Here is a 15,793-nt window from a genome sequence, read left to right as displayed (position 1 = left end):
ATAAACAGAGTGTGGAACATTCATGCAAGTGAACAGTACTCAGTTATAAACAGTAATAAGCTATTGGTACATATAGAAGCATGGAAGGACTTCAAGGGGGTTATGCCGGGTGAAAAACCCAATCTCAAGTGATTATATACTGTATGATTCCATTTACAAAACATTCTTTATATAAATGATAAAATTGTAGTGATAGAGAACAGATCAATGGTTGCCAGGAAGTAGAAAAGGGGAAAGGCGTGAGTTCAAAGGGATAGCACAAAGGAGTTTCTTTGGAAGGATGAAATAGTTCTTTATCTTAATTGTGGATGTAATTACATGTAACTACACTTGTGAGGCATTTTCATACAACTCTAAGCCAAAACACAACAAAAATTAGAACAAAATTACAAGGCATATAAAAAATGTGATCTGAATAAGTTCTGTAAATTGTACCAATGTCAATTTCCTGCTTTTGATAATTACAATACGGTAACTTAAGATGTTATCATTGTGGGAAGCTGGATAAAAGTTATATGGAAACTCTGTTTACTATTTTCACAACTTCTATGTTATTCTAAAACTATTTCAAAATTAAAAGTTAAAAACATTTCAAAGTCCATTTGCATCAGGGTAAATAGACAAAAGAGTTTCAGATTCAGTGTCAGCAGGAGCAATTGCCTTCGGATTAAACACTAATGAGGGCACTAGCTAGCCCCAGGTCAGTAGAAACCAAAAAAGTTAATATTCAGTGAAATGTCAATGCATTTACCTCAAAACCTTTGAAATCACCGAATGAGGCAGAAACAGGACAAGTGAGGAAGCAGCCATCAGAAAACTTTTCATCCATAAGTCACGATACTTTAGGAAAGTAAGAGAGTTCTCATTATGGGATCTGCAAGTAAGTGTACTGTTTAATGACTAGAAGTATTAAATACATTTTAATATCAGAATTGCCTTCCTTCTTTTCACTTGCTCTTATAGCCCAAATGAAGCAGCAGCTAAAACATAGCAAGTCTCTTTGTTCTGTCTGCACCCCTTCTCTGTCTCTGACCCTATTCATCTTTCTTTCCCAGTGTGTTACCACTGTGACTTTCCTTTTATTTGACTTTTTTCCTATAAATGACTTTTCTGTCTTCCTTTACCCTTTTGCCCTCATTTACTCTAATTTTCTCTTACCAATTTTCTCCCTAACCTCCTTAATTACTTAAATAATATTGGATTAAAAGTGTTTTTTTTTTTAGTATCTTTGTACTTGATTTTATTTGGAAGTTCAAGTTTTATAAGCTCGCTCTCATATGGTATAACACACAGCACTCAAATTCATTCCCAAGAGTTTGGTTCTCAGATCCTTTCTAGACTTATTGCAACTCTAGGGCCCTCTGGTCCTTCCATGACATGCCCATGTCTCCTGAAATAGCAAACTTTTTACTCCTTTTATCCCTCCTCTGATTCTCACCACATCATGTACAGATTGCCCTGGAATAGCCAAATGTGTGTCAGGACATACTTTTAATAAAGGAATTTATTGTCATCCCTTTTATAATATCTCTTCTGTGTTCCGGCTTTGTGTTTTGGAGAGTTTAAGGACAAGGTGGAAAGTGGAAGCTGCTTCCAAGATACTTCCCTAACTGGCTTTTTATTTACAAAAGTCTAAGGCTATTGAAAAAATTGTGTCTTTTCTTTTTTTCTGGGGAAAGAGGGGAAGAGGTTGTTCCTCTGAGGAGATTAAGGACAAAAAAAAGGTTTCAAGAGAATGTGAAGAGAGAAATTCTTGGGTCCTGCAGGGAGAACAATCACCTGAAGTGATTCTCTTTCTAGGAGAACATATTGAAAGTGTACACTGGGTTAAAGATGGCTCGAATTTCTTTGGCATACTTCCCATAGAAAACTTGGGTCTATGTCCCTTCCTCTTGAATCTGGGCAGGCTCTATGACTGCTTTGACTAGTGGAATACAACAAAAGTGATGCTGTACCAGATTTCCAGAGGCACTAGGTACTATTTCCTGCTCCCGTCTCTTGGAACACTTGCTTTTGCAAATCAGAGCTGCAAATACCACTACCTTGAGATCACTATGTTGAAAAGAAGCCCAAGCTTACCATGTGAGAAAGCTGTATGGTGATAGTATGGGGAGGGAAAGGAGGAAGGGAGAGAGAGAAACAGAGACACACAGAAAGAAAGATGGATGCCCTGAATCTACCCTGTGGGTGGCTAAATCTTCAGACTTTTGGGAACCCAGTTTGGACTAGAAGTATAATATTTTAAGGGATGATTTCATACGACTTAATACATTCTCTCTAATGTGAAACCATGTAGGGCCCCAAGTCTCAGGTTCAGTCCCTAGATTGTGCAGGCACTGCTCAATCAAGATCAGTGCACCCCCAAAAGGACAAAGACATTCTGCGAGCTAATGACCAGGTAGGAGCCTACTAGGACATGAGAAGCTGTGGTTTCTTGATCCAAAGATTTGGGATCAGGTAGAGCAGGTGTGAGTCCCTAAAAGGGACAAAGACCCCTGTGCTTTCATTCCTGTGGATTTACATTCCAGAGGGAAAGGAGAAACGCCTTAGTGAATGCACATAGCCCAGGCCCTTCCCTCATGTGAGCTTCTATAGTACTGTTTGGTTGAGGAAAGAAAAGGGAAAGTCAAGCGTGAGAGTTTAAGGAAGTGAGAAGGTAGAGACATTCATTCATTCATTCATTCTTTCATTTAAGATAGTACAATACATGGCACCCCATTTAAAATTGTTCTAGTAAAGCTTTTTCCTGCCTTGGTACACTCAACTGTCTAGGTCTTGACTCTTTGGCTTGATATGCCCAGTGAACTAAAGAAAGTTGTGCCTTCTATCCTTTTTCTTTTTTTCCCCTCATATCAGGAAGATTTTGTTAAATAAGAGAGTTCTGGATTTCTATGTAAAAACTTTCTCATGTTTTATCATCTCCAGTATGGTAATCTCTCACTTGTTTTTGTAATAATAAACTTCATTTTTAGAGAAGTTTCAGATTTACAGGAAAATTACACTGAAAATATGGGGAATTCCTATGTGACACCCACCCACCCACACTCACACACATAGTTTTCCCTAATATTAACATTTTTCATTAGTGTGGTACATTTGTTAAATTAATGAACCAATATTGAAGCATTGCTACTAACCAAAGTCTATAGTTTATATTGTGATTTACATTTTGTGCTGTATAGTTTTATAGGCCTTGACAAATGTATAATAGCATGGGTCCATCATTGCAATATTATATAGAACAATTCCAATGCCCTAAAAATACCCCATGTTCCACATATTCATCCCTCCCCCACCTCTCTGAAACCCTGGCAACTACTCTCTTTATATTTAATGTTACAGCCCAGGTACACTTCTACTCAGAACACCATCTGAGTATCCCCAGATAACTCCCCCTTTGTTTTCATGTTCTAGTTGTCTGGAGATTGGTCATATCTGTATTAACAACTGTGGTCATTGAACAAGTAGAATGTATTGGACCTCAAGGACCTCCAGGTCCCCGAGGAATGACGGGACTTCCTGGTATACCAGGTAAGAAATCAATTCCTTCTGCCTTGAATTGTCCCTCTTCATTTTTTACCATTGGTTGGGCATGCCACCATCATCATGGGCTCAGAATATGGAGGAAAGGGTCATCTTCAAAGCAATCATCATAAATTATAAATCCAGGGGAGAAAATAAAACTTAACCTTTTTCTGGTCTCATAACTTTATATATAAGGAGTCTGGTTTATAGACAAAAGTCATGTTAGGAAGGGCTCCGAAGCAGAATTAATGCTTGGAATGGCAGAATTCTAGATCTGGGTTATCTGTTTAGTTTATAGCAAGAAAAGGACAGCATTAATAACCTTAGCAGGACAGAGAGCTCCAATGGTGGAATAGAATTTACCATGTAAACTGGTCAATACCAGATTATCTGTGGACTGACTATCAGTGAGCACGTGGATATGGCAGGCAACACAATTCATCCTAGACTCATCTCACTGGTTGTAAAGAGCTGCAGATGTCCTACTTCCTTTTATAATTTTATTTTTAGAGAAGTTTAGATTTACATTTATAAAAAAATTACATGAGAAATATAGAAAATACCCCCCTGCCTGCACCCATGCACAGTTACCAATATTATTGACATCTTAGATTAGTGTGGTAATTTCTTACAGTTGATGAGCCTATACTGAAGCATTGCTACTAACCAAAGTCGATAGTTTACATTATTGTTTACCCTTGTGCTGTATGGTTCCATAGGCCTTGGCAAATCTATAATGTTATGTGCTGTCATTGTGGTATTATACAGAAGAATACTATCACCGCAAAATATGCCCCTCTCCCTTCTGAACCACTGCCAGCCACTATCTTTATATCAATGTTATAAGTTCATTTGTCAACACAAGAGATCTGCAAAACAACTAATCTTCTTTGGTCTGCAGCCACACCCTTCTCCATGATTGTTCATTCCCCAGTCCCAAGGGACCTGGGACAATGTCCACTATGACAGCTCCAGACAGATAGGAGACCCAGACACCATGAGGCAGGAAAGAATTATACTGTCCACAGCTGCAAACACTCCCCATCATCATCACCATTTTGTTGGTTGTTCAGGGCAAGACTGAAAAACTGGAGAGTAGGAGTTGTCTGGGATTCAGGGCTCGATTGGTATTTGAGCAGCCCAAAGACATAAGTCTCTGTGAAATATACTTAATAGGTACATTGAAAATTATAGGTGCAAATAAAAGGAGTACAAGAATCACGATTAGAGGAATTTTAAATGAGTATGTTATTTTGGAAAAATGGATTATCATATATTTTCAGAGGCAGGGTGCCTTGCCTCTGTTGTGCAGATGCCCCAAGAGCATTCTTGTTTGAGCTCTGTTACTTTCTTGAATAAAATGGCAAAAAATCTCTAGAATATATAAACTGTGCCTAAGAAAAGTAAACAAGCCTATATGCCAAATCCTTGAACTTATTGCTTGTATGCATGAACCTTATTTCTGTAAAAATGGAATTTTGCCTAATTATAATTAATGCTTAAAAGTTACCTCCTGAAAACCTTCTTGTTACTTTAGTGTGGGCTATTTCTAAGCCAAACTCTGCAAATAAACTTACTACTTTCTCCCCCAATATGGGACTTGACTCCTGGGGACAAATCTCCCTGGCACTGAGGGATTAATACCAAGCATTAGTCAGTAATACATTTGGAAAAGACCTTGACCCAAAGGGGAAAACATTAAATAACAAAAAAATTATGGCTAAAAGATTTCAGTGTGAGTCGGGAGGTCATTCCAGTGGTTATGCTTATGAAATCTCAGACGGATTTCACTAACTGCCATAGTAAACAAAACTTACTTTCTTTTTAAAGTTGACTCAGAAGTGAATGGGACTTGATGTATCTGTCTGCATCCGAATGAGTCTGGGCCAGACAGCCTTCTTAGAGAAGCTTATATGATTGCGAGGGCTCTCATGGTTATAATATTATAGTTACTATATATCTACATGGTGTCCTGCCTTTGGTTCAAGAGGCTAAATGTTTGGCAAATTATTCTTACCACCAGATAAAAGACTGAGATCATTGGATTCAAAATCTTTGCCTTTGCTATTGTATTTTTCTAAATTTTCACAGGGAGCACAAAGTCTAATCTCAAAGTGAGAAGCTAGTGGAAACACAATAATAGTTTATATTCATTTATGGTTAGTTTTTTAAGACACAGTGGTAAGTACATTTCCTGGATTATCTCCTTACTATCTCATTGAGGTCTCATAATAATTCTACGAGAAGATATTATTTTCTCCATTTTGAAATCTATGAAACAGAGTAGAAAGCTTGAATAACTAGACCAGGGATGAACAGCTAGAAGTGATGATGTGACTTATACTTTATAAACCCAAAACTAATGTTTTTAAAAATACTATATCAACAAACCAATATTTTCTTAAAATTAATTATAAAATGGAAATGGTGTTGAATTGACACCCTGATCACTGTTTGGTATATTTGTTGGGCAAATGTAGAAAAACAGTTGGACAGAAGTAAGGGATTTAGTAGGAAATCAGAGGAACTTGGAGAAATATTGAGAAGGGGCCAATAATTAATGACCATGTAGGTCCAGAAATGGTCATGGTTCAAGCCAGGCATAATGATACTTAGAATATATGATTTGTGGAAAGGTTAGTATATGATCCAGGGTATAGTAGTAGAAATTGAAGCAGGTATTGTCTTCCAGCCTACATTGTTCTGAGGTCTGTTGGGAGAGGAGAAAAATGAAGATGAAATTATAACTCCATATATTAAAATCCAGAAAGAACAGAACAGGAGAGCAGTATGTCTTAAAGCTAGCTTGCACAGTTCCAAATCCATGAAATAAAATGAGTTCTGAGTTCTAAATTGACTCACTGAGATGTTCTTCATTTTTCCTAGGGAAACCTGGGGCCCCAGGTATACAAGGACCCAGGGGACTGCGAGGTGTAACAATGCAATGCCCTTGCCGCAAAAGAGAAAGGTCAGCCTTCACTGTGAAGCTCAGTGGCAGGCTTCCTCCACCTTCCACGCCCATCATTTTTACAGAGGTTCTATACAATGCCCAAAGAGACTTAAAGGAAGCCACGGGAGTCTTTACTTGCAGGGTACCTGGATATTACTATTTCAACTTTGATGTTGAACTTTATCACTGCAAGGTGAAGGTTTGGCTGATGAGGAATCAAATCCAAATCGCAGAGAAGCGCCAGATCTCCCAAAAGGAGCATAAGACTTTCTTCTCTGCCCACACCCTGCCACTGAGCAGGGGGGATAAGGTATGGCTAGAAGCAGAAGTTGAAACTGAGGATCCAAACCAAGCAGAACTTACCATCTATTTCCTGGGTTTTTTACAAGATCTTTGAAATTCTTAGCCTTTACAGAATAGGGACAAGCCACATATGATGGTGTAGCCTGGAATGCAATAAATACATATTAAACTTCTTGGTGTACTGGTCTTGATTCTTTCAAATATCTGAGGGGAAACACCCCTCTATACAGTATATTTATTTAGGTATTTTGGGTCATGCTGAAAATGGGCTTTAGAAAACAATATCAGATGTCTAGAAATTGACATAAGTGAACAGTACTCTCCTCACAGAAACCAAGACCATTCTTTCTTCAAGGAAGAGTAGCTTTCTTCAAAACCAAAGTGAAGTTAGTCTATTCATCTCAGAGAAACACACTCAGGATTCCTGTTTTCACCTGCCTTTTCTCCATTTTTACTTTCTTGAGAGTTCCCGCTATGCCTAGAAATCATTCCCAACACATTCCTCCTAAGTAGGAGTTATCAGTAAAGGAACTGTGGACGTCTAGTGCATTTATGATTAGTATCTGAATTCCTTGAACCTCATAAAATTTAGTAAAAACATTTTGTGTGTTTATGCTGATGTGCATTTTTCTAAAGGGCAAGATCTATAGCTTTCATCAGATTATAAAAGTCTCCTGGGACCAAAAATGATTAAAGCCACTATTCCATATATTTTCCTTTTTAAAATTCATACTAGAGGTTCTGGCAAGCTGGTCATGTCAACTGATGGTAGAGAGAGTAAAACATATTACCTTACTTGATAAGTGTGTACTATATTGGCAGCAATGCTCCCACTGGAAAAATAATGTATATGATATTATTTAAGGTAACAACAGCTACTACAATGGATGAGGTCCCCATGCTCAGTGTTTAAAACAATGAAACTTTGTTTATGGCTCATTTAAGTCCAACATGGGTGTCTTAATTTGCCACAAGTCTTCCAATGCAATTTACCAGAAATGGGTTGTCTTTTATAATGGAATTTTATCAGGGGAAAATCTTACAGTTCCAAGGCCATGAAATGTCTAAATCAAGGCATTATCGGAGATGCTTCCTTACCAAAGTCAGATACTTGTGATCCTGGCATCCTGCCACATGGTAAGGCAAGATGGCAGGTTTGCTAGTCTCTCTGTACTTTCTCCTTAAGCTCAGCTGTGGGTGATCAGCCATCTCTCACTGAGCTTGTCTCTTTGAATCTCTCAGGGCTTCTCTCCTTGAGCCTCTTGAGGCTTTTCTGTCTTTCTGCAGCTGTAGGTGAACCTGGATCCTCTCTCTGTCTACTTTCTCTCATGTGGGAGGATCAGATGGTAGCTTCCCCCCTACCATATATGTATGGCTTTAGTAAGAAGGCAGAGACTCACTAACATAGCCCAATCAAAAGAAGGGATCTAATCAAGTGGTTCTCAACTGAATCTAAAGCAATCAAAGGGCACCATACCCACAGGAATTGATTAGTTCAAAGGACATAATCTTTCCCGGGGTCCATAAAAGACAAACCAGGACATTGGGTGTTCCCAATCAAAGGGTGATTTACTTCAAAGCAAGAATTTAAAGACCCATGATGTTTTAATCTTTTATTCCTGTCAATCTATCTTCAGCATGTACCTTTAAAGATTTCTGAAGTTGAATGCATCAAGCCATCATAAGGGAAAGAAAATTGGTGCTCCTTATTTCATGAAGTTTTTTGTGCAAAGTATGGAAGAAGTCTTATCACTTCCTAACTCAATGCATCTCCTAGAATTCAGGTACATGGGTACATCTGCCTATAAACCTAAGCAAGATAGTCTAGTTGTATGCAAGTAGAAGAGGAAAGAGTTTTGATGAATAGCAAATGAATCTTTTAAAAAGTTCATGTAAAACAAAACAAAAAGCAAACTAAAAAACACACCATATTAAAGACTGAAGAAGGTACATATTTTTGGAGAATTGCCAAGTCAATTCTGAGGACAAGCCTAAAACCTGAATGTAAGTTGGAGTTTGGGTATGATGGGTTCAGAAACTGCTTTTAACCATTTGGAATTTTCAATTCTATCAAACTTGGGATTTTTTATGGGACAAAGAGGACAGAAGTCATAGTCAGGGCCCACAAAATTGGGAAATTTTGTGTTCCCTCTACATTTATTGGTGCCAATAAATTTCACACGTAGGGTAAAGAATAAGTCCAAAGTAAATCCTCTCAAGATTCCAGAAGACTGATGTTTTTATGAATTCTTTCAAAACCTCCAGAAGGTTGATGTTTTTATGAATGAAGTAGGAAAAGAAATTGAAAAAATGTTTCTGAGAACTCATGGTCATAATAAAACCCATCTATATCCCAGACAGGCAAGTCAGTGTGTGGGTTAGAGAAGCATAAGTAAAAATTTGGTTTAAGATGATCACACACTGCTACCCTTATGAACCTAACAGGCGAAAATGAAATGACTTTCTGTGTTTGCACTTTCTTAGGTCTCAAAAATGCCTAAATATAATTTTTTCTCTGGCACACAGTTTAATATGCAAACAAAAATGCAACAGAAATATAAACTAGCACAGACAACAGATAACCAAAAACAATGCATAAACTTTAGAAATTAGTATTAGACACATTATAAAACAGACAGGCTTATGTATAAAATTAGTGGCAATCTAAAATAAAACATTGTAAGTGAAAGCACATTTGAGAAACAATTAAATAGAAAATCTAGTAATAAAAGGGAATGCTGCCCTAAATAAACCACAATGGTCTTGTTTTGCACAAATGTATAAACAGCACATGAGATAATAAATAAACTGGAAGATATTTTTATTAAAACTGAATTAAAATAACTCAAAATTTTAAAATGAAGACATTCACCAGAATGTATTAAGTATAAAAGTCTGATAATAAAAAATATTGATGTGTATATAGAGCAAATAGAACTCTTATACATTGTTGGTGAAGATGAAAATGTACACAATTAATTCTGAAATCTCTTTGGCAGTATCTAATAAAATTGGTCTTATATGTACCTTATAATTCAATAATTCAATTTCAATTTAAGTATCTAATAAAAGTATGAATATATCTCTGCCAAAGCAACATACATAAACATTTATGCCAACATAATTTATAATAACTCCAAATTGTAATCAAACAGAAGATCAAAAATGGTATATGGGATGCCTAAATTGAGGTATATCCACACAATGGAATGCTATACAGTTTTTGGAACAAATGAACTAAAACTACATAAAAGAATATAATTTTGAGGGAAAAGAAACTGATATAAAGGAATACATACTTTTAAAAATACTTTTTGTATAATACATTTTTAATTGTGGTAAAATACACATAACAAAAATCATTTTACCTACTGTAAACATTTTATCATTAGGTACATTGACACTACTGTGTAACTTTCATCACTTGACTATTTTCATCACCCAAAACCAGAATTCATACTCTTTTAGCAATAACTCCCTATTCCTTGCCACACACTCCCATTGGTAAATCCAAGTCTGTTTTCTGTTTCTTTGAATTTTGTTATTCTAAGTATTTAATATAAGATAAATAATACAATATTTGTCCTTTTGTGTCTGACTTATTTCATTCAACATGATACAGTCAAGGCTCATCCATGTTGCATCATGTACCAGGACTTCATCTCTTTTTACAGCTAAATAATATTCCATTGAAGAGTTATACCACAAACCCAGGAAAAGAAGCAGGTTCCATGACTCCAGCTCCAGGCAGGCTCAGATAAGACTAAGACGACCATGCACTTCCCATTTGCCTTGGGCTGATCTTGATAAGAGGGCAAGCTGAATGAGTACACTGGGCAAAGCAGAGTCAATTTGCAAAGACAGTGAAAAGTATTTTGTTTGGCTTGTTTTGATTAGTTTCTGACAGTTAAGAAAATCTCTGACATATCACTAAATGGAAATAAACTTTAGGGACAGGGAGCTAGAGTTAACACTTTAAAATATTAAAATATACAGTGTACAAAAAAGATTATAAGACAAAGATACATGGCTCTTCCAAAAGAAAAAGGAAACATTTATGAAGAGGACTAAACTTTGGAATTACTGGACAGAAACTTAAAAAAATATCTTCAATATGTTCAAGGAAATAAAGGAATATATGGAAAAGGAAGGAAAGGATATTAAGAAAACAATGATTGAGTAATATGAGAATCTTTTTGAGATTCTCAATAGGAACCAACTAGAAATACTGGAGTTGAAGAACAAAATAACTGAAATGAAAAGTTACCTAGACAGTTTCAACAACAGATTGGAGAGGGGAGAAGAAAGAATCAGTGATCTTGAAGACAAGAAAACAAAATGGATTCAAGCTGAGGAGTAGAAAGAAAAAAAAAAAACAATAAAAAAGAATCAACAGAGCCTAAGATACCTGTAGTATCTGATCAAGCATATGGATAGATGCATTATGGGAGCTCTAGAAGGAAAAGAAAGAGAGAAAGGTGAATAAGGAATATTTAAAGAAAAATGGCAGAAACCTTCCCAAGTTTAATAAAAAGATATGAATATGCACATTCAAGAACCCCAACAAACCCCAAATAGAATAAAACAAAAAGAAACCACATCCAGACATATAGTAATCAAATTGTCTAATGCTAAGAACAAGAGGTTTCTGAATGGTGTAAGAGAAAATCAAGGGTAATGTACAAGGGAATCCCATTCAGATTAAGTGTCAATCTCCTATCAGATACCATGGAAGCAAGAAGGCAGAGGTACAAAATATTTAAAGTGCTGAAAGAAAACAATTTCCATTTAAGAATTTTATAACTGACAAGATTTTCTTTCAAAAATGAGGGTGAGATTAAGACATTTTCAGATATACAAAAGCTGAAGGAGTTCATTACCAATAGACATTCCCTACAAGAAATTCTAAAGGGAGTTTTTCAGACAGAAAGGAAACAAAACTAGATAGTAGTTCAAAGCAGCATAAAGAAATAAAACCTCAATAAAGGTAACTCTATGGGTAAATTACAAATGCCAGCGCTATTGTATTATATTTTACTTTACGCAACTTCACTTCTTACTTAGAGGTACTAAAATGAAAGTTCATAAAAATAATTTTAAATTGATAATTTTGGACATACAATCCACAAAGATATAATTTGTGACAATACAAAAAAAAAAAGGTGGAAAGAAAGAGAGATATAGAAACAGTGCAAGTGTATGCCATTGAAGATAAGCTGGTATTAAACCAAAATGATTGTTATAGATTTAAGATGTTAAATGTTAACCCCATGGTAACCATAAAGAAAATACATGAAAAAATATATCCAAAAATAAATGAGAAGTTACACAAAATGGTATGATACAGGGAAAAAAATGAACTTGGTAGTAGGCAGAAGATTTGAGGGTCAATCAGTATCAGACTTACAAGACAAAATAATAGAGTGGCAGAAAAAGTATTGCATTATCAGCAGTTACGTTAAATGTAAATAGATTAAACTCTCCAGTCCAAAGGCAGAGATTGGCAGAATGAACAGAAAAGCATGTCCCAACTACATGCTATTTACAAGAGATTCACCTTAAGTTCAAAGACATAAGTAGGTTGAATGTGAAAGGATGTCAAAATATACCTTGTAAGTAATAACCAAAAGGGAGCTAGGGAAGCAATACCAATATCAGAAAAAACAGACTTTAAGTAAAAAACTACTATGAGAAACAATGGTCATTGCATACTGATAAAGGGGTAAATTCAACAAGAAAATGTAAGTTTTATATAAATATATATACATCCAATATATAGGCCCAAAATATATGAAGGAAATATTGACAGAACTGAAGGGAGAAATACATGGTTCTAAATTAATAGTAGAAGATTTCAATACACCACTTCCAATAATGAATAGAACACCTAGATCAATAAGGAAATAGAACACAGAAGATCATTAAGGAAATAGAAGACTGGAATGATAGTCTAAACCATCTTGACCTAATAGACATAGGACATTTCACCCAACAGCAGCAGAATACACATTCTTCTCTAGTCAACATGGACAATTCTTCAGTGATAGACCTTATGTTAGGTCACAAAACAAGTCTCCACTAATTAAAAAAACATTGAACTTGTACAATGTATCTTCTCTGTTCACCATGGAATAAAGATAGAACTCAACAGCAGAGAGAGACCTGGAAAATTTACAAATATGTGGAAATGAAGCAACATGTTCTTAAACAGCAAATGGTCAAAGAAGAAATTACAAAGGGAATTAGTAAATAATTTGAGGTGAATGAAAATACTAGCAACCAAACTGAACAGCACATCAAGTAGGATTTATCCTAGGTTTGCAGGAGTGGTTCAATAGAAGAAAATTAATTAAGGTAATATACGACATTAAGAGAATGATAGATAAATGAGCTATCATCAATATTAAAATATTTTGTGCATCAAAAGATTTTTATCATGAAAGTAAAAAGACAACCTACACAATGGAGAAATATTTGGGAACAAAATATCTGATAAAGGGTTAATATCCAGAATCTAGGAAGAAATCCTACAACTCGACAAGAAAAAGACAAACAATCCAACTAAAAAATGGGCAAAAGACTTGAATAGACATTTTTCCAACGAAGATATATAAATGACCAAAATACATGTGAAAAGATGCTCAGCATCATTAGTTATTAGGGAAATGCAAGTCAAACCACAATGACATACCATTTCACACCCACTAAAATGGCTACTATTTTTTTAAAAACCTGAAAATTACAAGTGTTTGGAGATGATGTGGAAAAACAGGAACACTCCTTCATTGTAGAAATATAAAATTGTGTAGCTGCTGTGGAAGACAGTTTGGGACTTTCTCAGAAAGTTAAGTATAGAATTAACATATGACCCAGTAATACAAATTCTAGGTAGATACACAAATAATTCAAAGAAGGGAATGGAAATGATATTTTCACAGTGATGTGAAATTACAATTGTCAAAAGATGGACACAACTCAAGTGTCCAACAATCACATGGATAAGTAAAATGTGGTATATACAAACAATGGAATATTATTCAGCCATGGAAAGGATGAAATTCTTTGTTAATCCCTTACAATGTGGTTTTCACTTCTAGAATTTCAATTAGGGTCATTTTTAAATGTCTGATATGTCTCTAACTTTTTGAGCATATAGAATTCAGTTATATAACTGGTTAAATATCCTTATCTGATAGCTCTATCATTTATGTGTGTTCTGGGTCACTTTTATTTATTTTTCTTTTTATTATATCTCATATTTTCTTGCATTATGTTTTTTTATGTTAGAGATAGTTGTGAGTTTACAAAACAATCATGCATAAAATATTGTATTCCCGTATACCACTCTACCACCAACACCTTGCATTGGTGTGGAATATTTCTTATAATTGATGATATCATTTTTAAAAATATAATTGTACTTTTTAAAAAACAGTAGTTAACTTTGCTATAATTAAAAGATTATTAAAAAGTTCTGTCATCCATTCTTTACATAAGGTGTATTTTTTCCATATACCACCCTATTATTACCAACTTATATTAGTATTGTACATTTGTTTTAATTCATGAAAGAACATTCTTATACTTGTGCTATTAACTATAGTCCATCATCTACAATAAGGTTCATTGTGTTGTACAGTCCTATGTTTTATCTTTTAATTTTTATTCTACTAATATATATATCCTAAAATTTCCTCTCTTAACTATATTCACCTATACAGTTCAACATATTGATTATAATCACAATAATGTACTACCATCACCTCTCTCCATATCCAAAATTTTACCATCAGCCTAAACAGAAAATCTGCACAAGACACAAATCAACTCCCCATTCTTTAACCTCAATTTATCTCCATCCCCTGATAATTTATATTCCAGATTCTTACTCTTTGAGTTTGCTTATCATATTTAATTCATATCAATGAAATCATAGTATATTTGTCCTTTTGTGTCTGGTTTATTTCACTCAACATTATGTCCTCAAGGTTCATCAAGGTTGTCATATGCATCAGTACTTCATTACTTTTATTGCTGAATAATTCTATTGTACATATATACCATGTTTGTTTATCCATTCATTGGTTGGTGGACACTTGGGTTGCTTCCATCTTTTGGCAATTGTGAATGATGCCACTAAGAACAATGATGTGCAGATCTGTTTGCATCCCTGCTTTCAGTTACTGGATCATATTGTAATTCTATACTTAGCTTCCTAGGAATTGCCAAACTGTCTTCCACAGCAGGTGTACCATTTTACATTCCCACCAGCTAGGAATGAGTGTTCTTATATCTCCAAATCCTCTCCAGCATTTGCAGTTTTCTTTATTACTGTGGGAACCATTGTCACCAAACCTGAGTCCTTAAACACAAGGGGATGATCAGATCCTGGATTGGCAGAAGCCAAGTAGTAACACTTAAATCACCAAAGACAAGGTAGGCATGGCTATGACAAAGAACAGCAGACTCAAAGAAGCAATCAAAATTGTCTGTGTCACAGAGACCTAAGGCATTGGCTAAAAGATCATGGGATACCTAGAAGTAAAATAGATTGCCAGTCTCCTAAATTCCTCCTTGATCTGTACAAGCAGAAGAGTTCTAGGTCAAGTGAACAAAAGTCTAACCTGAATGACAGAAACAGAGAGTCATGACCTCTTAATCAATTCCCAGACTTGAGACAGTTTACAGACCCAGAGCTCCTTGAATGACGGGAGGGCCAGATCCACCTGGGCAAGGACCCTGTTCCATTGCCAAATATTTATGCTATTAATTTACCTCCCAGCTTTCCCCAAAGGGGAAAGTACAGGCAACTGTGCTTTGGGGAAAAGCAAATGATCAGACATTTCATGGATTATTAGACACTGTCTCAGAATTGACCTTAATTTCAGGAGACCAAAAATGTCAATCTGGTCCACCAGTCAGAGTAGGGGGCATATGGATATCAGGTGATCAAGGGAGTTTTAGCTCAGGTCAGACAGTGAGTCCCCTAACCCATTCTGTGGTTATTTCTCCAGT

General features: G+C 35.5%; 1 protein-coding gene across 1 annotated transcript; it reads left to right on the top strand.

Moving 5' to 3' along the window:
* The first annotated feature begins 721 nt into the window (after positions 1–721).
* Positions 722–6,951, top strand: LOC101418323 (hibernation-associated plasma protein HP-20-like). Its single transcript, XM_004477771.5, has 3 exons — positions 722–880; positions 3,415–3,531; positions 6,412–6,951. Exons 1-3 carry the CDS (start codon positions 868–870, stop codon positions 6,870–6,872), a joined length of 591 nt encoding a protein of 196 aa, XP_004477828.1. The 5' UTR covers positions 722–867; the 3' UTR covers positions 6,873–6,951.
* Positions 6,952–15,793: the final 8,842 nt, after the last annotated feature.

This window comes from Dasypus novemcinctus, chromosome 12 (genome assembly GCF_030445035.2).
Source record: "Dasypus novemcinctus isolate mDasNov1 chromosome 12, mDasNov1.1.hap2, whole genome shotgun sequence".
In the NCBI taxonomy this organism is placed as follows: Eukaryota; Metazoa; Chordata; class Mammalia; order Cingulata; family Dasypodidae; genus Dasypus; species Dasypus novemcinctus.
Note: the sequence above shows the minus strand (reverse complement) of the source record. Positions and strands in the feature narration are given on the sequence as shown.